We start from the raw sequence: 24,010 nt of genomic DNA, 5'->3' as shown, positions 1-24,010 counted from the left end.
AGGAAGAGCAACAACAAACAGGTCATTTTTTCTGCCACTTCATTTCGGTATCTCCAGGTCTGTTTTATTAGACCTGTCTTGTCCCAGAAGCCGACAGTGAGCCAAAGATGTCAGGGCAGTGATTTATTAAGGAAGAGGCCCCGGAAGAAATCAGTAAGAAAAGGAGAGAAGGAGAATATAGAAAGAAGAAGAAAGCAAGGTGGATTTCCCTGGTGGCGCAGTGGATAAGAATCTGCTTGCCAGTGCAGGGGACACGGGTTCGATCCTCGGTTTGGGAACCAAGATCCTACGTGCAGTGGGGCGACTAAGCCCACGCACCACACCCACTGAGCCTGTGCCCTAGAGCCCGTGAACCACAGCTACTGAAGCCCAAGCATCGAGGCCCGTGCCCTGCAGCAAGACAAGCCCCCATTGGCCGCGATTAGAGAAAGCCCACACGCGGCAACCAAGAGCCAGAACAGCCAAAGATGAATAAATAAGTAAATTTTAGGAAAAGGAAGCAAGCAAGGTCATCTTGATCGTGTCGAGAACCCTGGTATGAATGAAGACTTGGAGACTTGCTGCACCTTGAGGTTAAGAAGCTGGGATCTTTTAGCACCGTTCACTCATTGGCCATGGACCAACAGGAGGAGCAACGTGGCTGGATATAAACCCCCAGGCCCAGAACAATCCTCTGAAGGCTGTGAGTAGAGGACATTAGCCATTTCCAGCAGAGTCTAGGGCATGAGAGTGCAGAGCTGGACAAAGACATGGGAGGGGATTGGGGAAAAAAAAAAAAGAGTCTGATAGACTTTCTAAACCAGAGACTGATGCCTCTGCTAGCCTATTCTCCGCCGGCCCAGGAAGTTCACCGCTAATCAGTCTGCTCCCTCCCCAGGGGTCAGCTCTGGCTCTACGACCAGAAACCCACCTAATTGATAGGAACCCTAATCCTCTCCAAGTCTCCTGCAGCTTTCTCATCTGCTGACTCAGAGTTGGTAAATATCTTACAAATGTGCTGGCTTGTGGGACGCCTTTCTAAAAAGTGTCCCACTTCTGCAGAAGACTGCTCCAACTCAGGGAGATAAAGCAGGTCTGGAGAAGACAGCCTACATTTCATTAATTTGAGCAACAGAACCATCTCTTAGGATTTCATTTGGGCCTGACAGGCTGGGGTCGACGCTTGCTCCTTGGAAGAAACGTTATGACCAACCTAGACAGCATATTAAAAAGCAAAGACATTACTTTTCCAACGAAGGTCCATCTAGTCAAAGCTATGGTTTTTCCAGTAGTCATGTAGGAATGGTGTTGCAGAAGACTCTTGAGAGTTCCTTGGACAGCAAGGAGACCCAACCAGTCCATCCTAAAGGAAATCAGTTCTGAATATTCATTGGAAGGACTGATGCTGAAGCTGAAACTCCAATACTTTGGCCACCTGATGTGAAGAACTGACTCATTGAAAAAGACCCAGATGCTGGGAAAGATTGAGGGCGGGAGGAGAAGGGGACGACAGAGGATGAGATGGTTGGATGGCATCACCAACTCAATGGGCATGAGTTTGAGTAAACTCTGGGAGTTGGTTATGGACAGGGAGGCCTGACATGCTGCAGTCCAAGGGGTCGCAGAGTTGGACACGACTGAGTGACTGAACTGAACTGAACCAAGGACTCCCACATGGGGGCGGTCTTTTCCTTAAGACAGCTTTGGTGTCTTTTCAACTTTAGGCTGATGGAGGGGGGATGTCATTTTCCCAAAGAATCACACACCGATATGGTTTCCAAGTATATACTGTCTAATCCGAAGGGACCACTCAGTATCATCACAGTTGCTTTCAAAGTCACACCCCTCTGGGACTAAAATGTAACAGAAAAGCAGATTAAACTTTTTTGGTTTTTTTCCTTTCTTTTTAAAATTTAAAATTTATATTTTAATTGAAGGATAATTGCTTTACAAAATTGTGTTGGTTTCTGCCAAACATCAACATGAATCAGCCTAACAACCTAGACGAGTGGGATGGGGAGGGAGATGAGAGGGAAGGAGGTTCAAGACGGAGGGGACATATGTAAACCTTTACTCTAATGAAACTAAAAGGAATTGTAGTTAATAAAGCATTCACACAGAGATCTTATATTTCTCTTTTTTCCATTTGCCCTTTTTCCATCTCTCATTCCTATGCCCAGGAACCCAAATCGTCTCTCCCTCCTCAGCCCAAACACCAAGAAAATCTTGTCTTAGGAACTCAGACCTGGAAGGGGCTGTTCTTTCTCTCACCCCTCTGTTTCCATACCTGCTCTCTTTCTGTGCTGTCAGGAAGTCTCTCTAGCTACTCAAGTTCTCTCCTCACCTGTTGTCCTGATGTATATTACAAAGTTTCAGGAGATGATGAAGGGAGGATGGCCCAGCAGAGAATTCTCCTAAGTGTGGGACAAGGGGGTACATCTTGTCTCGCCAGCCATTAAGTCCCCCGTGGATTCACATGAGCCACCAGGGTGCTGAGAGATGGACACGTTCAAAGGCCCTGGGGTCCCTCTGGGTTGCGTGGTCATTCACAGTTAAATGAACTCTGAGATAGCCTCCTGTGAAGCAAGCCTGCAACACTGTCCTTGGGTCCCTCTGCTGACACTAAGTTACCTCGGTGAGATCTCTTTTTCTCATGACCTTCTTTAAAGGCAACTAAAGTGGACAACTACAGCATAGCATGACCTCAGGGTTATTCCTCTTTTTAAAAAATTTATTTTATTGAGACATAGTTGATTTATAGTGTTGTGCTAATTTTTGCTATACAGCAAAATGATTCAGTTATACATTAAACATATATGCACATTTTCATATTCAAGGGTTCTTTGTAAGGCTCCCTGGACCCATAAACACACCATTCACTTGACTTTGCTGTTAAAAATCATTTAAAAGTTTTAAATTTTCATATTGAAGTATAGCTGATTAACAATATTGTGTTATTTTCAGGTACATAGCAAAGTGGTTCAGTTACACATGTACATCTCAAAAACCTTTTGATTGAGCCAAAAAAATTATAGAAATGACCCCGGATGGAAGCCTGCTTAAAGTCTTTCCAGAGCAGAGACTTACAAGTGTGGAGTCACAGAGGTTGGGAATTTTCAGGGGGAAGTGCTCATTATACTGGGGAAAAATAAGAACAAAAGAAATGTTAAGATATTCAGGTACATTTTGTATCATATAGGACCTGTTTAAGTCTTCCCTGTCTCTACCTCTGTTTCTGGATTGATATCACATCTACTTTTGCTTTGTCGACTATGCCAAAGCCTTTGACAGTGTGGATCACAACAAACTGGTCATTTTTTTCTTTCTTTTTTTCCAACTTATTGAGATATAATTGACATATAACTTTGTATGAGTTTACCGTGTGCAATGTGCCTTGCTATACTTATATTTTGAAATGATCACAATAATAAGGTTAGCTGACATCTCCATCCCCTCACATAGTTACTACCTTTGTGTGTGTGCATGTGGTGGGAACACTGAGGATCCCCTATCTTACCAATTTTCAAGCTTACAACATAATATTGTTAACTAGAATCACCATGCTGTACATTATATCCCCAGAACTCATTCATCTTAAAACTAGAAGTTTCTCTTGAAAGCAAGTTTAAAAAGTAAAGTAAATGTCTTCCATTATACGAATTTTGAAAAATATTTTAAAATATATTTAAAGTAAATTAGCTGTAAATAATATTTTTGCTATTTGCTTTACGTAAAGGAGTTTTTAAGCATAACATACACATTTGCCTTTGGGACATTGGTACTGATGGTGATTGAAATTGGATATTCTTTTCTTCACCTCTGCAAGCATCAATTTGCATCCTGTAATATGTATGGTGCTGTCAGTTCCCCTGGAGAAACATGGAATGGAATAGTAATACCAATTGTCTTCAAAAATTAAAAGGTTCATTGGGCGCAAGAGTTTCCCATCAGCCCTCTGCTGGGTACCACTTTGTCACTTTGCTGCTATATACCTGGGGCAGACATCTCCCAGTGAGCATCACCTGGATACCCCCACATCCTTTAGGCATTTTACAGATTATTTTTGAAATTTTCTTTTGTCTTCTGATACCTAATATTACTGATGATAATTCTTGTGAAAAATAATTAAAAAGAAAATTTTTTAAACACACCCCCATGGCATGTGGACCTTCGTTTCCTGACCAGAGATCAAACCTGCACCCTCTACATTGGAAGGGGAAGTTTTAACCACTGGATCACCAGGAAAGTCCCCCACTTATAGGAATTGATTCTTAATGCTTCACTGGACTTTGGAGTCTTTTCCCCCTCAACTGTTGCTGCTCAGCCACAGACTGTACTGAATGCTTTGGCAACATCACAATACCCTAACTGATTTTTGGTGAGAAAGGGAGAAATGCCTCCCTTCCGTTGAGGTTTGAGTCTATCAGAGGACTCCTGAAACACAGCAGTGCTCTCCAATGTAAGATATTAGTAAAGCAGATTTGTTTGCCCCCGTTTTGTTCATTTAGACTCTCCACTTTCTGTGACACGTCGGCATATATTCCTGTGATCCAGCCGGGAGACAGATCTAGATGACAGACCACACTGTACACAGGCTTCCTTGCTCCTCTGTTGGGTAAGGCTGTCTCCATGGGTCAAATTCTTGTTGCCAGGCAACTTCTTCCTTCAGAATGAGAACTGTCCCAAGAGGACCCTCAATCCATATGCAAACAGGCTCCAGGCAGCTGCCCTCACCAATTCAATAGACAAGCCCAGGCATGACTGACTCTCTCTTGAGCTAAATTGAGATTCCCCATTACATTAATTGAAAAGACCACAGATTCTTCTTTCTACTCTTTCTTTGGTGAGATTTTTTTCTTTTAGGATGTATTAAGTCATAATAAAAGAACAACATTACAATATTATAATCTGTCTTCATTTATAAACCCATCCACCTTCCCTCTCCCCCACCAACCCCCATATTCTTTTGCCATTCATCTTGGGTAAGAGAAATGCAGAGAAGGCTCTAGAGTGAATTAAATTACTTTCTTCTGTGAGCTTTATGATTGTCCCTGTCGGCAGTTAAGGTCTAAAGCGGTAGCTCTGAACAGTATTTATTAAAGACTTTCTAAGTTCCAGGTGTTGTGCTAAACATTAGAGCTAAAGGTGAATCCAGCATAATCCCTAACATCTAAGAAATCACAACGACTTGGAGGTCTGCCATAAATGTAAGTTTTCATTTGATGTGGTGGGTGTTGCAGTGAATAATCTGAAAATCAAAGACAAAGCAGTGTTCCAGTCCTTCTAGAAATAGTTGCACTGATTTATAGAAAAGCAATATTAAGCTGCCCCTCTGATCCCCCACCTTGAGCTCTGGAATTTCTTTTTATGGTGGTCAGGCTTACCTATCAGCTGCAGTAATGATGGTATTTTGATGGCCACCCAACTGCCTTCCATTGCCACTTTGACACTGAGACCAGATCCCCTAATTTTAATTTTCAAAACAGGCATGGACATCTCATTTTCAAGGCAGGGATGAATACGTGGGTGACGGAGACTTTCAGTGGCACTAATTCCTCAGACCCTTATGTTCCACAGAGGCAAGTCACAGCTGAGGCATCTCTACCCAGTGGGAGGCCAGCATGGTCCTCCCTGACTGGGAAGATCTGTCTCTCTCTGCGAAGACTGAATTGAGATTCAAACTGTCAACTAAAAAAATTTTCACGACTTGGGACTTCCCTGGTGGTCTTGTGGTTAGGAGCTCACTTTCCAATGCAGGGATCTGATCCCTGATACGAGAGCTAAGGGGCTTCCCGGGTGGCACTAGTGGGAAAGAATCTGCTTGCGAATAGAGGAGGCACTGGAGACATGGGTTCAAGTCCTGGGTCGGGAAGATTCCCTGGAGATAGACATGGGAACACACTCCAGTATTGCATGTGGGTGTGCTTAGCCGCTCAGTCGTGTCTCTATTTGCAACCCCATGGTCTGGAGCCCACCAGGCTCCTCTGTCCATGAGGATTCTCCAGGCAAGAATGCTGGAGTGGGTTGCCATGCCCTCCTCTAGGGGATCTTCCCAGCCCAGGATTTGAACCTAGGTCTCCCGCATTGCAAGCAGATTCTCTACCATCTGAGCTTCCAGGGAAGCCCAAGAATACTGGAGTGGGTAACCTATCCCTTCTCCAGGGAATCTTTCCAACCCAGAAATCGAACCAGGGTCTCCTGCATTTGCAGGTGGATTCTTCACCAGCCGAACAGCAGGGAATCTCCACTCCAGTGAAAAGTTTCTTAGACAGAGGAGCCTGATTGGCTGCAGCCTATGGGGTTGCAAAGAGTTGGACATGACTTAATGATGAAAACAGCCGCAGGAGAGCTAAGACCACATGCCTGTGGCCAAAAAAACCAAAACGTAAAGTAGAAGCAATACTGTAACAGATTCAGTAAAGGCTTTAAATGATCCGCATTAAAAAACAAATCATTCACGACCTTAAAGTTGAGAGTTACATTTTATTCAGCAGGAATTTTTAGGACCTCAAAGGAGGGAACATCTCAAGTAACACTGAGAGAACTGGTCTGAGGAGGTGAAGGGGGAGCCAGGACGTATGGGTCCAGGAGTTTTGCAACAAAGGGCAGGCAATCTGAATGTCAAAATATTACTCTTTGTTAAAGAAAACCAGATATCTCAAGATAAGGAATTTAGCACTTTTCCTTGTATGGGAAGATGCAAGAGTCTGGGCTCACTGAAATCACTCCTTTGATATGCACCTCGGTTATCTGAGGCCAGCATCCTGTGTTTTCACATTCTGAGGGTCTTCAGGGCTCAGCAGCTCACGGTAGGCTGTGGTTGCAATCCCTGATGACTGTGACATCCTTTGTTTACTGATATGGTAGGCAATATTCTATTTATCTAAACCTTAATTTTCTGGAAGACTGGTGGGCAGGACCCAATACAGTTCCTCAAATGTTAGGTTAAAAATGATCTGCACTGTTTTCAGCAATTCCAGAAATGAGAGATGCCATGATCCCTCTGTGAGCTATCAGAACCCCAAAGGGGTGACACTTTTTCTGTGAAAGCTGGTAAAATGGAGAGGAGCAGCCTGAGAAGTTTCCAAAGGCATCCCAGACATTGTCAAACAATTGACACCGTGCCTGGCACAGAACAAGAAAGCAGAAAAGATCAGTAGGCTACTACCAGCTGAATGAATGAATATAGATCTGGGGGACATTGTGAGTTTCGGGCCTGGCTTAGTCAAATGTTGCTTCTATAATAAACAAATTGAAAGAAGGAGACAGCCTGGCTTCAGTCAACATTTTCTCTCCCATATTAAACCCAGGAAAAAATCGGTTACTGTGAAGAGACATGATCTTCATTTGAAGAGGGTGATCCTCTTAAGTGGCTTTACAATATAAACCCTGTAAGGTATGCATCTCCAAAAGAGAAACAGAGGGAAGCGGTTAAGGGGAGGGGGGCTGACATCAAAAACATTTTTGGTTGATTTCCAGCTCCAATGTTTGCTGACAGTACAAGGCAAGACTTTTCATATAGCTGAGACTCAGTTTTCTCATCTGCAGTCTGAGAATGGTAGTACCTGCTTCAGCGGATTGTTGGGAGGATTAATTGCAGATATCCCTGTAAATGCTGACACAGCACAATACTCATTGCCCATGGCTACAACCAGGATAGGACTGTGCTAATGAACAGGGTGTTGGACTGGTTTCAGCCCCTGTCCCGTGGACTCCTATAAACTCACGAAGGATGCTCCACTGAGTTTCATGGAGCAGATGTTGGCAGCCTTTCCACAGCCCAAGCTTGGTGACATCCTTGGATCGTCTCTCATCTCACATCCCATGTCTACTTGGTCAGCAAGTCTATTTCTCTTCATGTCACAGATTCCCCTCCGTTTCATTTCCCAGTCTCACCTTCCTTGGCTCTAGTCTAAATGAGGTGCTGATCATCACCATTAACCTACAACAAGACCTTCACCTCCTAATTCACCCTCTATCTTTACTTTACTGTCCTAGTGCCCTGCTCTCCAGAATTAATTCTATCAATTTGCAGCCAGTTAGCCTCCTTCTTAAGCACCCTCTATGATGACACGGTGCCCTCCTCCCAAAATTTAGTTCCAGCTAGCCACACCAGCCTTGCATCTGTACCTGCCTCCAGGGCCACCTACTCTTGGCACCCAACCTGAATGGACCCTGCTCTTTCACTTCTCAGGGTTCTTTTCTCATGAAAATCAATTGATAGTCATCTTTCCTTAATTTTTTGTTGGGTTAGCAACAACTCTTCTAAAACCTGGCCAAATGATAATTCTCAAAGTAGCTGTCTGCTCTCTACTCTCATCACACTTTGTGATGTCGTTGACACAGAACTTTCAAATTCCCAGTGAAACCATTGCTGAGTAGCTACTCTGTGCCAGATGAAAATCTGGAGATATATGTATACATACATATGTGTATATATATACATATGTGTATGTATGTATATCCCTAATGATATCGTTTTGAGACTACTCAACTGTTATAGGTAAATATACTTGGGTCCAAGAGGTTTAGTAACATGCCAAAATTCATTTGGCACTTATGCGGCAGGGGAGCAGTAAACTTGTGATGGAAGATCGAAGCCCCATCTTTTTTATCATTAAAGCATAGCTCCTCAATTCACCAGTCACATTGCATTTGTTCATGTATTAGTCCCCAGAACTAGATCTGCTCTCTCGGAAGGGTTAGATGTGCCCAAATGAGATGTATTTTATTCTTTGCATCACCAGCTCTTAGCCCAGCATTATCCATGCACTTGGTAAATGTACACGGAGTGAAATAATGAGTTTTACGTCCTCAGATGAGGTTTGGACACATTTCCTTCGTGCATCTATTCTGGAAGGAGTGGCAGGACAGCGTTGGAGATTGATATTCAAACATCTAACGGACAGGCAGGGTGGCTGTGGCTGTGAGTGGGAACAGAAGGGGATGTGTCTATCCCAACTGGGCCCATCAGTGCGTCTTGTGTCCTAGGCCATATCTGGCACTGGGTCTGAAGTTACAACCCTGTTCTTAAGTGGGATGACTCGTTCCCTGTAGCCTCTCGGGAAGTCATTTGTCAGTAAAACCTTCCTCATTTCCATCTTAACAGAAAATCCTAATAGCTCATCTTCCACCCACTCGGTTATCTCTCCATCTTCTCTGTCTGAAGATAGCAAGTGAAATGGATCCAGGGAAAAGCTATGCTCCCACAAGGATGCCTTTATATCCAGCCTGAACACAGCTGCCAAAATATCCTGCAACTTTAGGGCCTCAGGTTTTTTTTTTTCCACCCACTTTTGAAAAACAGTATCTGTGAAGTTTCATGTCCTCAGTAAGGGTAATCAATGTCAGAGTCTCCACACATCTGAAATCTTGCAAAGGCATGAGGTAACTCCGTGTCTGCCAGAATGAGAAAGAGCATCTCGGTCTCCTGACTTCTCCACTTGGGCCTTGTGCCCTCGAGAAGCTTCTAGCTAAGAGGTCCTGGCTGTTCCGCGGGGGGCAGACACAGTTGATCAAAGTCCCAGACGGCTGGATTTAACTGCCTCTGTCAGAGTCTTCAGGGTCCAGCGGCCGCAGAATAATTTCAAGGTTAGACAGTGGTTTTGCTGATTACTTCACTATAAGCTTGTCTTGAAATGATTTGGTAAATGTGGAGTTACCAGGTGTCTGCGCCCAGGGGAGCTTTCCCAGTCACCTTGCCTGATCCCGTTGAAACAGAAAAGGTTTCACTGTGTTTTTCATCAGCTGACGAGTCATCCAGCAGCTCTCATACGTGCTCTGCTCTTAAGGTTGCCCGTGGGCACCTTGGAGCCCGTCCGGCAGAGTGACTCTGCCACTGAGTTATTACCGGAGGTCTAATTAAATGAAGCCATAAGGCAGGAGGAAAAAACTGCCCTCACCCTCATAATCTGTGAAACCTTGACTTGTTTGCCAGGCATTGATTTCCTGAAGGTGGGGACTGCCGCATATCACCAGGAGATGAAATCCTAAGGTGGAATCCGTAATTGTTTACAACTCGTGCAGGGATGCTGAGCCTCAAAACCAGCGAGGGAGGACGCCAAAGCACGAGACGTGGGAAGGAAGAGTACTCCGCCCAGAGTGACCTTGAAATCCAAGGGAGTTCCTGCTAATTGGCGGGAGAGAACCGCTGTATCCATTTCAGAATTTGTCAAATTGTTTTCTTCTCAGAGAAAAGGGAACATCTGTTCTACCCGGCTAATTCTGTTCTGAGTCACTTGGTCTCCCTGTGTTCTGGTGAGGCTGGGTGAGCCAAAGAAGGACTCCATCTGGGCAGCAGAGCCTGGGATCCAGTCTTCTGACAACATACCTCCTCAACTAGCTTCCCCCTGGGGAGCTCTCCCAGCCAGGAGGCTTGGCTGGGTCACTAAGCTTGGGAACACTCTCTGTCTTCTCACTGCCAGACAAGCTAGAATTCCTACCCAAGAAATTTGCCACCAAAAAAGATATAATATTTATTGAGCGTCTACTATGTGGCCAAGCCCCATACTACAGCTTACATGTATAATGATTATCGCATTTAATCCAAACAATGAATCTGAGACTCGGGGATGCTGACTTGCCTTAAATGCCCAAGTGAAAGAAGAAGGACTTAAACCCAGATCTCACTGGTTTCAGAGCTCATCTTCTTTACACTGTATTATTCTTGTATCGTACTATAAGAAGATGTTAGGGGAAGCTAGGCAGTATTTCTCAGCTTCCAAAATGGAATGTGAGGGGGACTTCCTGGTGGTCCAGTGGTTAAGACTCCATGCTTCCAATGCAGGTGTTTGATCCCTGGAAGGGGAACTAAGATCCTACAAGCTTCAGGGTATGGCCAAAAGAAGAAGAAGAAGAAGAAGAAGAAAGAGATATGGATAATGAGTGCAGATAAGAAGGAGCAGAAGGTTTCTACTCTTCGAACTTTCTTCAAAAGTTTTAAGGTCTGAGTAGCAGCATGGCCTGAGGACAGGTGAATTGGCCAGTTTCTCTTTCCAGTCTTCATCTTATGGGCTAGGTGTTAACAGGCAAACCCACTCATTTGATGGAAGCTGTGTATCCAAAGGGAAGAGGTGTAATCATCTACATGGTTCATTCTGAACCTCTTGGTTCTTGATTTTATAAGAAAAATAAACTTCTGACATTGCCTTGGAGCAAAGATATTTTGACTTCAAAGATTTGACCATGTACAAGCTCCCCTGTTATTTGTATTTAAATATATGTTTGTAAACCTGGCGCATTTTAGGTGGGGAATTTAAGATGTCAGGAGCCATGTGCTTGCCAACCACGTGAATATCCGTGTCTCTGGTTGCCGATGATATATCTCTAGACAGCAATCAGCTATCATGTTGCAGGCACTGTGTTAGGCATACACATATAAAACAGCCTCTCTGCTTTGAAAGAGGACATGGTCTACTGAGGGGGGAATTCGGTTCACTAGAAGTTGTGAGCTAGGTGAAAATTTTTGTACAGAGGAATGCACAGCTTGCAATGAGTCAGCAAAGGAGGAGCATTTATCTGGGAAAAGGGGAAACTTGTTATGGATGGATTCCAAGACAAGGACCCTCCATCTCCCCAGAGAAGGGGTAAGAAGCGTTTGTCAGCTTTCACTGTCATGGGCCTGAGTTTGATCTCTGGTTGGAGAACAAAGATCCCACAAGTCACGTGGTGCAGCCAAATAAAAATTTAAAAATATAATAATGCAAAATTGACTCAAACCTCAACAAATTTGCATAGGAAATAAAGTGCATCACACTAAAAATTTTATCAAAGGGTAGAAAAGAGAAGACGGGAGTTTCTATAAAACCACATGTGCACATGAAGGCAAGGATATACGAGAAACAACACTGAGTGATTGAACGCTGAATCCAAAGTGATTTTAGGATCTAACATTAAATAATATGGAATAAAACAGTAGAAGTAACTCACTGTCAACTGCCTCTCAATCGTGGTTAATTCAGGGAATAAATCTTGTCGAGTTCCTGAATCTATTTCCCATTTATCTAACACCTGCCACTCTCCCCTGATGTCAGACGGAGAACAGTCTTTCAGCTAGCATGCTTTAGCAGGCAACAGTGTCTTCTCAGAGCTTGATGACTTTGTTTCCTTTTTATTATATTTATTTTTACAGTCCTATTTTCATTATGGCAACTGATCGCAGTTTTCCATTCACAGCATTGATACAATGTTTCATTGGAAATGATTTTATTTTTGTTAAAAATGCAATCAATTGAAAGAAAAACAGTAAGCGAAAAATAATACAGGTGATCCGTGAACATGGTAATCGTCATGAAATCGGTATAGCAATGATCGGAGTTTGATAAACACTGATGGGGTGTATTTGGAAGACAAAAAAGCAGAAGATGGTGTGAGGGGTGAGAGGAGGGGGTGAGCTAGAAGAGTCTGACAGAAGCCAGTCTGGGAAAAGCCTCTCACGTCAGGCTGAGTCAAGCTGTGAGAGGAGCCGTGCAAGGAGAACGGCTCGACAGGGTTGGCAATCGGATCAGTTAAGAGGTGAACAGAGCCCTGTGATGAGTGTGACCCAGAAGAAGAGCAGCGGGGTTTGTGCAGAGAGGACGCGTGTGTGACGAATCGGTGGTATAGTCACCGTTGTCATCGATTAGATGAGGAGGGAGAACAAGGGAAGGTTGCTGAGGTCCTGGCTTGCTCCGTGGGGGACACGGGGCTCCCTCAACCAGGCTCAGGGATATGTTCCCTTAGCTGCTCCTTTGCTTGCTAATTGACATGATTTTAACCCTGAGTGGAGCCCTAAGTCTCATGTGTTAACAGCTTAATGGAAAGGACCCCAGATTCTTCCTCTCACAATCCTGGCTAGAGATCTAACTCCTCAGACAAATAGAGCCATACATACTCCTAACGTGGAGGGGACTCAGCATTGCTTCAGGTCGTGAAAGAGTTTTCAGTCAAGCTGATGGGATGTCCTCTGACTCGGTCTTAAAATTTTCTGCGGTGTCTACAACAAATCAAGAAAGGTTTCCTGGTTTGATAAAATGACTTTAAATCCTACATTCCATAATTTCTGACTAAATTTTTGATCAAAGTATGAAGGCACATGGCCCTGTGACTTCAGAGTTTGGAGTCAGAGAGATCAGAGGTGGTCTAGGAACTAAGCAGCTATTAAGTGAGGGCTTTATTTTGAAAACAACAAAAAAAGGTTTTTCAGAAGGGAGGATGGGATCTTTGCAGGAAGCTTCTCATGTAAGAGCAGTTATCTTATAATCTGCAGGAACCTGGGTACTGGGAATTGGGGAGCTCAGAGCAAGTGGCTCTCACTCAGAGCATTTCCTCTCTTCCCGACTCATCATGGCAGAGAATCTAAGATCCAGGGGGAAAATTGCCTGTTTTGTTACCTTATTACCTGCGGAAGTCCACACCCATGAAGATTCATTCTCTGAAGAAGATGAAATTTCACTTTGGGTTCAACTGTGGGAACTGGAGGTGCTCTAGAAAATGACTCTGGCTTGAAGCCCCAAGCCCGGGGAAGCACTCTAAGCACCTCACTTCAAGAGAAGCGCTCAAGGTCAGGCAAGAAAGCATCACCTGAGGAAAATCATGCAATCGAAAACAAGTGTTTGCTTAATTCCTGATTATTGCTAATAACGAACAGGATACAAAGCTTACATCCAGATTATTTCCTTAAAATTATAAGAAAACTTCCTCATATTTTTTTTTCATAGGGAGTCAGGATTATTTTCAATAGAATACATTTTAATTTAAATGAAGGATTATATATGGGCAATGATCTTAGACTTTCTTGCCTTTAACAGTAAAACTATATTAACTATACCACAGATCTGATCATGGGTGTAGTGACACCAAGTCACCCACCATCCTTGATGTAGGATGCAAATTTGAAGGGTGAAATCCAAAAGCTTAAGTCTGTAAATTATTCATGGCTTCATACTCGAGATGAGAAAAAAAAAAAAAGTATCCTGTAGTATATGCATAAAGAGTGACTAGAGTGTAAAGAATTTTGGGCGAGATAATGGAAGTGAGTGAGAACCATCCATAAATAATGTGGCTTCTTATATGTACACGACTTCATCTGGGAGCTGACTCCTCCAATTTTGTCACTGCAGATCTTTGCCTAGGTTATAGTTTTTTTAGGGAAATGGACATCCAGGATGCAGTTTAATGATTTCGTTTGAACATCCTGGGTGCAAACTAAGGCAAATGGGTATGTGTGGGTATTATATCAACTTAGGATCCTTTTGTGTTTATCAGCTGTTTGCAATGAAGTTTGAAGACAGTATTATGAAAACTCTACCAAGAGTTATGTTTCAGTAAATTTCCGTGAAATTATGAGACATTAATGCAATGTCATTAAAAATTAGAGACTTTACGGGAAGCATTGTGGCTACACCAGAGGCAATTAAATAAAAGAACTTATTGGAGCTACAACTTTATATCTTTTTAAGTAATAATTCTGCTCAACATACAGTTGTTATTAAAAACGGATTTGGCTATTGGTGCTAGATTGGAGAAATGATAAAATAAATTTGATCAGTTTGTGCCATATAGACTGTGTCATTTGGGACTGAAAAGTTTAGTTTCCAAAATAACCTGGAGGGGAAGGAGCAAATGGAAGGTAGCATTTGAGTACTCACCATGTGCTAGACGTTTTCTAGCTTCCTCCAAGTGTTCAAATGTAATTCTCACTACGCTACGGCTTTGTAAAGTCATTTGAATTCCCGTGTTAGAGATCAGGAAATAATCTTGGAGGAGGAAACTATCCAGATTCGCAAAGTCACTAAGTGGTGGGGACAGAACTTTGACAGCAAAGGCCTTCCTCGTTGCACCGTAGGATGCTACCAACATATTGAAGTTATGAATTCATCTTCCTGGCTACACTTCATTTCCTTGGGAACTGACTTTTAGGGAAAGAAGCATAGAGTTACTCAGCCAAGCAAATTGGGCTCCAGAGTAACTTGTGCTGAGCCAGAGGGGCTCATATTCTTTCAAGTAGAGACTTGGTTTTACATGGAACTTGTACTGTCCACGTGATGAAGGGCTGAGAATGAAAGAGTTGTTTGTGCTCAGCTCAGGGGAAGGGGAGGAATACAATTTGAAAACCTGGGAAAACATATTACCTCTGCAACTCACTAGATGAGTAACCTGAGGACAGCTTTTTTTTTTTTTTTTAACATTTCTGAGCCTCAGTTTTCCTGATGATTTCACCTACCAACATCCCAGGGTATTAAGAGAATAATAAAGAAATAAAGGATGTTTTAAGTCATAAAATAGCATAAAATGTTATTCTATTTAATAGTTTCTCTGCATAAGAACAAACACATAAAGCTATTAAAGATGTTTATGCTGACAAAGGTAATAATCCTCTAGACTCTTTGACATGTTGAGGGGGTGGGAAGAAGTGTTGTTTTCTCCATCAAATTCTATCCCCAAAAGTTCAGTTTGAAGGAAGAATGTTAGGGAATGATCCTGGATGGAAATTTTACTCTATACTCTGACTCCTCCTTAGGATTCCTATAGTATTCCTCTTTAGGAATTACTGGTCTCCCTTTCCTGATGTGTTTTCAAAAGGATTAGGTAGATCATGATATTCTTCCTCCAGGTTAAAAAAAAAAAAAAGCCTTTTCCTGTCTCCTTGGTGGGTGATATTTGGGAGCTTGAAGTTCAAAACCAATAGCTCACTGGAGAGGTCCAACAACTGCTATGTCAGGAGGTTAATAGGAGCCACAGGTACACACAGAAGTGGGTCTGACTACTCTTTCCAACAACAGCCTTAAAGGTTAAGAATACGGCAGCTTCCTAGAGCAGCAGAAAGGTTCTCTTGTAAACAGAAAGCTTTTCTGTTTCTAAATTAATCTTTTGGAGCAAGAATTTCCATCAATTTATTTTATTCCATCCATTACAGAAAGAGCAAGTCAGAGTGCAAAGTGACACTACATGAGATCATCAAAAATTTCCACTCCATCCAGCATCCCAAACCTCTAGATTTCAGAATTGCCTCACATCACCCCAAATCTCTGACATTAAGACCTTTGTCATTTATCCTAAGGACGGAGAGCCAAGAAATCTGATGATGGGGAGGATATTAGGTTGGAAAGACAGACTGTTTGCTAGTTTGCAAAGCTGGCCTGTGTGACATTCAGGTGTCTACATGGTTAAAATGAATGGAGGATTGTAATCATTATCCAGATATTGAATGTGGACGTGTGTGAATCTTTGCTGTCTCCACACCACCCTCCATCGCCCATGCTTTTGTCTCCAATATCAATGTATCTTAAGGAGGGCATGGCAACCCACTCCTGTATTCTTGCCTGAAGAATCCTTTGGACAGAGGAGCCTAGAAGGCTACAGGGCAAAGGGTCGCAAAGAGTCAGACATGACTGAAGTGACTGAGCACGCAAGGACTCAGTTGTAACCTAAATGACTAAGACAGCTGCCTGTGATTTTCAATTCCGGGGATGGACCAAGCCTTAGTTGTAAGCTGAATACAAAGGGAAGTGTCTTCACCTTTAGTTTTTAAGTATTCTGTGCACTCCTTGATTTGCTCAATGGCTGCATGGGTGGACTGGACACGTGAGTGAATGTCATGACTTTAGGAGGGTGGGTTAAGAATTTGCAAGTGCCTGTGTGTATATTTGTGTGCATATCAATGTTAACACAAATATGAGGATTCTGAATAGCTTTGAAAATTCAGTAATACCAATAGAAAAAAACTAGCACAAAGGCCCCTCCTTGAATCTCCTGGACATCCAGATGGCTTTGGAAATGATGCTAGTGGATCTTCCACTAGGTAATAGGAATTGCACACAGACACGGAGGTGAGAAGACTCAGGGTACCCTCAGACTCCAAAGGAGGCCGATGGTCACCCCAAAGGACTGCTGACCTCAACTGCATACACTGTGGAAGTCCCAATCCTGTTTGGAACAATGAGTAAGATGCTTGAAATATACAAAAAGTATCACTCATGCAAATATCTATTTGCTAAAATATGGCTTTTGTTGAGGCTAATTTCAAGAAGAGAAGGAATATCCTCACTCCTATGACTGAGTCTTAGAATGCAGGACATTTCTCATGCCTAGGTCCTTCCCTGAGCAGTAAGATGGACACTGAGCTTGATTTACTGATAGAATGAAGAGGAAAGAACCCGATTTAGCCTTATTTTCTCTTAGAACGGTGAATCGCTCAATCATAGACCAGATGGAGAAAGCACATTTACTTAAGCTCTAGGAGAGCTTAGCAGGGCCCAGTTCTGACTGGCTGCCTTTGAGCCGTGGTCGCCACCAGATCCTTTGGACCATGGTAACATGTTTCTGTCTCACGACTGAATGGGTTTCCATACTGACATTTTCATGAGTTGGAAGAAATTACATGCTGTCTCTACAGAATGTGGTAGCAACTGGGATCCAGGCAATCAGGCCCTATGATGTCCCGTCTATGCTCTTATGTAAAAAAGTCATATTGCTTGGTTGTGATTCCTTCAACAAGGAACACAGTGGTAAGCAGAACTGACAGGCAGGAGATGATTTGAGGACAGGCAGGGTGGCAAAAGCAACGGACAGACAAGGTGAACATGGGATCCATCAAACAGGGTCCTGAGTTAGCACAGCCATCACAGTAAAAGGCAAGGTGCTGGTCTAACAGACTGGACCCTTTGTCTGCTGACCCACACTCCCAGATCTCTGCAGAGTAGCATCTTTATTGCAGTATGTCTTTCATGGAAAATGGACAAAACTTTAAATAAATCACAATTACTTATTGCTTAGTATTTTGGATAATAAATTCTTTAGTTTATCAGTACCTCACGGCCTTCAAATGTGCATTCTTCAAATAGTTTCAGTTACATATACATTCTTTCTCCTGAACAATAAATTATTCTTAAAAAAAAAGGCAAAAGGAAAAGATACATAACTTTAAAGCAAAGAAAAACCAAAAAACATATATTTTTGACATTTATCTTAAACTTATATGAAAACAACTCTATGTTAGATGTTTAAATATAAATAATAAAGGACATTATGTTATTTACAATGTTACACAGTAAGTTAAGAGAGTTTAAAAAAAAAGAAACTGACATGAACTCATAAAGACAGTAAATGATTTAGGAACACATCCAAGTAATGTACAATGTGTATTTACAAAAGAATATATAATAGAACTTGTGATATGTGGCCATTTCCTTTTGTCTGCATTTCTCTGCAATGTTTCATGGGCCTTTGTGGATAGACATCTTTGTGGCTGGTGGGATGCAGCCAGGACTAAAAAAACTAGGTATTTTATATTTTTACCAATGTGAGCCATATACCTTTCAACCCAGGCCAAAAAAAAAAAAAAAAAGTTATAGAGCAAATGACCCTGGATAAACTCTATCATGACAGTCACACTTAAACAAGGAGGATATGGCATATTGGTCTTTGGGACACATTCACAAATTCCCAGGCAGACTGCCATTTTGTAGAAGGCAGGAGACTGTCCAGACACTCTCAGAAATAAAAGTCCTACCAGGCAAGGAGGGAGAGCAGGATGTAAAAGGAACCCAGAGTGAGAAAAAGGCATTTTTCATATTCTACGCTCCCCTGCATCTTCCTCAATGGGACATGATCTCAGACCCAGGAAACAAAGTCACTGTCAAACATCTCAGCAATTTCCACCACCCGAAGACTCAGAGAGGCTTCCCTTCTGCTGGGAATGTTGGTTCACATGCTTTCTTTGTATTGCCACTGCACTCCCGAGTTTATAAACAGGGATGGTGGCATTTGAACATCCCAGAGATGCCCCTGTGGACACAAATCTGGTGGCCACAGCAGGGAGCCCCGAGTAGTCTGCTGGCCTTTCCTATGAAGGTAATCTGTCATTCTGTGGACAGAAAGCCTGTCCTAACTGATATATGTCACCTTGATGAGTGACCAGAACCAAGTTGGAAAGAAAACTTCCTCTTGTCCTCAAGCTGAAAATTGACAGAGATTTTTCATACTGAGGAACATGTTGTTTCTTGCTCTCAATCAACGATTTTATGTATTCCAGAAATTCTCCAGAACAAGACTCCCATGCCTGAAGAATTTGAAACTGAAATTCTAGAGTTTTAATCATGGTAGGATTTTTTTTTTTTTAATTGAAATAGTCTAAGAAGGAGGAGTCCAGGTCTTCAAAGGCAATTGAGAATAATTTGGAGAACTTCTCTGGGGTTGACTCTTTTCTTTCCCCTGCTGTGAGCTTACTGATTTTACCGAATTGGGAAATCAGTGCAACTTGGGGAGTTGTCACGGGCTCCTTAGGAAAGGTGAACAAGCACACGAGGACACTTCTGAGCACAGAGGAAGTGGCAAGGAAACATGAAGGACGCTTGGGATACCAAATGCCAAGGGCCCATAGACGATCTCTGTGAACTGTAGAAACACTTAGGAGCTTAATGACATGAGTCATGCTCAGCCTGCACTTTTCTTCTAAGATCTCTTTGCATGTCCCTTCTTCCTTTTGATTTTAACATAGAGATGTGGTGAAGAAATAGACTCCATTTACTTGCAATCAACAGAGTCACTCTCCTTAAATTCATGGCTGGTATTTTGAGCCCCCTGCTAACCTATTTCCCCATTTTGTCCCAGGGCTCTTAGGAGGCCACTTGGAACCTAAGTAAACCTCCAGCCCAACTTGACAGAGATGGGACTACAATATTTTATAAAGTTCTTTTCTTTTCCCGGATTAGCAGTTATTTCAAGTATTTCTACCTATAGACCTTCCTTGGATTGCTTACCACAAGAGAACGTGCAAAAGGTAAACCCATCTTAATCCTATTTTTGTTGACAGTAAAGCAAAAAGTAAGAAAGGGGGAAAATGGATGATACAGCTGCAGATGGAGAGGTTAGCACATGTGGGGGTCATTTCTGCAAGGAAAGGTGCAATCTTTCTGAGACTACTGCCGTTTCTTGATGCATCCTCGCTCGTGGGAGGTTCTTCCTAATCACAAATTACATGCACATGGGCCATTCCTGACAACAGTGTTCATGCATAGTACGATCTAATCAAGGTGAGATTGAAAAACAAGAAAGGCATAATGAGGACAAAGGAACGGGCAAAAAAACCTTAAAAAATTACACACCGGGTCACACGGCCACTCTTCCCCTGTGTCTTCCACACGTTCACTCCTCTAGACAATCTACGGCGGAACCAGTTCTCTATAATGATGTCACCGCCATATACAACAGGCACACTGCATTCCAGAAGTATTCCAGACAAATTGCTGAGTGTGCTGTTGAAACTGGGGGTTTTTATGCCATAACACATCTGTCCTTGAGCCGAGAAGGCACGACCAATCACTAGCTCCCAAATCAGTGAAAAAACACAAGTCAAGAAGGATTGCACCTTTTTCAGCCATGGTTTGCTCTTCAATTAGATGAGCCGCTGTATCATTCCCCCAGAGAGAGAGACTGAAACCGAGTCCTCAGCTTAGGGTTGGACCTTACCCTGGTCGCTAGCCAGCATCCACTCTGCATGCTAGCCCCAACACTTGTTTTTTTCTTTTGTTGAGAAAAATCAATCCGCATAAAGTGAATGGTAGCTCCTTTTAAGTCAGAGCGAGCTGTCTTCTGATGAATAATATAGTTTTTGAAAAAATCACAATATTACTTTCTTCCTAATATGTAACATGACTTAATGCAGTTTCCTGCTGTAATTAATAGTAGCATGCTGCTGGACCTACTATTATCTCAGAGCCCAGTGAAGCAACCTTTGGCTGGCAGAATAGACACAACTCATTTCACATACGGAAAGCAACAGAAAAATCTCATACAGAGGGGGAGTATTGGATGGATGCGCCATTACAAGACATCCTGATTGAGTACTACTCGAAGCAAACAGAGCGACAGGTGCAAATCCTGTAAATCATACATCCGGTCAACATGATAATGCAATACACGAGAAGCCAGCAAAAAACAGAATATATGGGGTGGAGGGTCGCTGAAATACTGTGAAAAAGCAGTCACGGGATGGTACAAAACTTGCTCTGGACATAACATAACATAAAGGCACCATTGATATCTTTCTTGTTTGGAAATACTGTAAAAAAATTGCTACATATGGCACATAACACATTTGTACATACATATATTTAATTTATAAAAGTTTTTTTTTCCTGTTTTCTATTTGCAGAACTGCTAAAATAAAATAAATTGTTTAATTTAAGGTGGAATACTTTATTATATAAAATAAAGTTTTACAGGTGAATCTATGGGTGTATTTCGGTTTTAGACAGCGATAGGGTCTTGGTTAGCGATTACACCGGAGAGCCTGGCCTGCAATTCTTCCTGCGGAGAGAAGCGACCTGTTGGGTTAGTCCTGCTGTCGACCAGGCGGAAGGCAGGGGCCGCCTCGAGACTGGCCGCCAGGGGGTTCTGTATGGCCAGGAAAGGCGTATCTTCTCCTACTCTTTCATCCTCTGTTTCGCTCTCTGAGTTACTGCTGTCAGTGCCTGTGTTGTCCATTTCCAACCTGTGGGCAATGTGACCATTGGGCTTGGTTCTTTTGGCCCGCCGGCTGCTGTTGGTGAGTTTCTTAACCGGCTCCTGAGCTGGTTCGTACTCCTGGGTCGTTTCATACTCCTCATCCTCCACTATCCTCAAGGGGCTAGGGGGCAGGCTGTTGCTCTCATGCGCGGGGTTGCAGTGGAACGAGTTGAATTGCTGGGCGTGGTGGTCATACTTCTCCCGCAGCCGTGGTGGCGTCACAAGGAGCAGGGGTCTCTCCTCTTCCACGAAGGGACTGATCGCCATGGAGGGCATGGAGACCGTCGTGCTGGACACGGGCGGGGACATTTCCGAAGGGGGTGACTTGGGGGAGCTTGGCGTGTGGAAATCTACAGGTGACATACGAGCCGGGGTGGTCATTGCTGATACATACCTGTGTGAGCACAGAAGACCCCAGCGTAAGTGCGGTGCAGTGAGAGAGGCAGAGAGTGAGGGGTGGGGGGTGGGGGTCAGGGGGCAGAGGTCATTATCTTATCATCAGATATCATCATCAGACAACAGAGTAATTCTCTTCATTGTAGACGTCTCAGATTTTACACTAGGACATTTGGAATCTCCAATTAGGTGGTCAAGAGTCTCCTCACAGGAGTGCATGCAAAGATCAGCTAAATTGCCTGGCTTAGCAAAGCGTTTGAGATTTTTTTCCATCTCATCGTGATTTTCTTTTTTTTTTTAATCATGATTTTCAATAAAAGCATGTGAGTTAAGACAAGAGGGCACAGGGTCCTGGAAACCTCTCAGTTTGTAAGGACCAAGGCTCGGGGATTTGGAAGGGGAAGAAGTATTACTTAAATACTATACCTTCCTAAAGGCCAAGGGGTCTTAGAGAATGAAGCCCAAATGGGGAATGGAAGAAGCTCTAAGATGAGTTGCGGAAAGCTGGATCTGCATGCATTTGGATCTGTGGGCCTTGTTTCTCCTTAGCTCAGCTATAAGGTTATGTCTTATGAAAAAAAAAGAGCATAGTAACTTAGATTTATTCCTGAAAACAGCGTAACACATTTGTGCGCTTTTAACTTTTCCATGAAATGCGACTTCTTAACATTCCATTTGCAACTCTATATCCCACTGACCACGACATTCAAAGATAGCTGATGCTTGGCTTCATCGCTATGTCCGATCCCTGCTCTGGCTCTCTTCCAGAACCCACTGCTGTATCCAGCTCTGGCTTATCTTTTCTGACTGCTCAAAGGTGGCTGTACCGTGTCACCTTATGTCATGCTATGTTTGGTGACGCTCAGGAAATCTCGTTGTCAAGACATCGAGTGCACTGTTTTCATACCGTGCTTTCTTCCCCCCAAACAAGAAGACCTTATGTGGCATTGAGAAAGACGTGGCTTATTCAGAGTCACATTTCTCAGCTTAGATAAAAATGTCACCAATGCGTAGCACTAAAGGAGTCTTTCCTTCACGGTGGCATTTGCAGAGTCTAATTTGACATGACCTGTGATGACACAGGACACCGTCTTCTCATCTCCATCTAACAGGAACAAGAAACCTATCAACCCTCCTGCTTGCCATCCATGATTCTGAGTCATACAGATGTGAGATCTGACTGTGTCTAAAACGGGAAAGTGTCTCCAGATGGAAATATCTGGGACTCAAGTCTCCAGACTTATTATTTTGGGGATACTTAAATTAAGCTCTCTGAGAAATGCTAATTCAGATTCAACCAACCCATAGCACGGCTTCATTGTTTTTCTCCAGGGTGCCAGGTACATTCTGATGGCCTAAATAATACCTGGGGTATGAAAGGAAGCCTATCCCAGCAGGAAAATGTCAACCTTTAAAGATAAACATCACCTGTAGTGGTGGAGAAAGAATTTATCCCTATCTTCTTTCTCAGGTTTCTAAAAGGATTGAATTGGAACAGGCTCAATACATAAAGATACACTTACATGAATTTAAGGCTGATGTTTTAAACCAGCTTTGGACCAAGCTTATTTTTATCATAGATGAGTTAGAGCAACCACTAATTCCATAAAATTCTGAAAAGCCATTTTGGGGTAAAGGCCCTTGAAAAAGTAATAAGCAGGCTCTAAATGACCTGCAGGCTCCAAACTGGTCATCCTTTGCTGTATGTACTTTCCAATGCATGAGTGAAGGAGTGTACCCAAATCATCTCCACTCATGAAAACCAACTAAGTATGACTTCGACATTATGTAAACCTTTTAGCAAGTGGTCAGAGATTGGACTGAGAAAGCAACACAGCAAACCAACAAACAGACAGAACTCTGCTGGATTTGAAAACAAACGAGTAATAGCTTCTTGATGGACTAGGAATGCTGGTTGGGTATAACTTTCTCCCCCAGTTTAGGTGAGAATGGATCAGGAGAATCTATGAATTCAGCAATGCGATTAAGCATCTCTTTCAGGTTACTTTCTTCTGATCTTTATTTTACATTTGTCTTGACTTCCCCCACCCAACCCAATAGCGCCAGAAGAAAGCCAACACATTCTGGAATAAAAGCCGTATCAAAGGCAGTATCTGCTTTGAAAACCTCCTGTGAAGACTGCGAGCCG

The 24,010-nt window shown here is 42.9% G+C and overlaps 1 protein-coding gene across 19 annotated transcripts in view; it reads right to left on the bottom strand.

Moving 5' to 3' along the window:
- Window positions 1-21,135: 21,135 nt before the first annotated feature.
- The window catches only part of NRG1 (neuregulin 1), a 232,663-nt gene continuing 229,788 nt past the window's right edge, over window positions 21,136-24,010 (bottom strand). For 14 of the 19 annotated variants that reach the window (XM_069572857.1, XM_069572856.1, XM_069572860.1 and 11 more), the window contains one exon: window positions 21,136-21,859. In XM_069572857.1, the coding sequence (XP_069428958.1) occupies window positions 21,208-21,859 (652 nt within the window). In that variant the 3' untranslated portion in view covers window positions 21,136-21,207. Of the gene's footprint in view, window positions 21,860-22,287; window positions 22,430-24,010 lie in introns of all 19 variants that reach the window. The other 5 variants (XM_069572866.1, XM_069572868.1, XM_069572865.1 and 2 more) reach the window with 1 other exon arrangement.

Source organism: Ovis canadensis, chromosome 26 (assembly GCF_042477335.2).
Source record: "Ovis canadensis isolate MfBH-ARS-UI-01 breed Bighorn chromosome 26, ARS-UI_OviCan_v2, whole genome shotgun sequence".
Classification (NCBI taxonomy): domain Eukaryota; kingdom Metazoa; phylum Chordata; class Mammalia; order Artiodactyla; family Bovidae; genus Ovis; species Ovis canadensis.
Note: the sequence above shows the minus strand (reverse complement) of the source record. Positions and strands in the feature narration are given on the sequence as shown.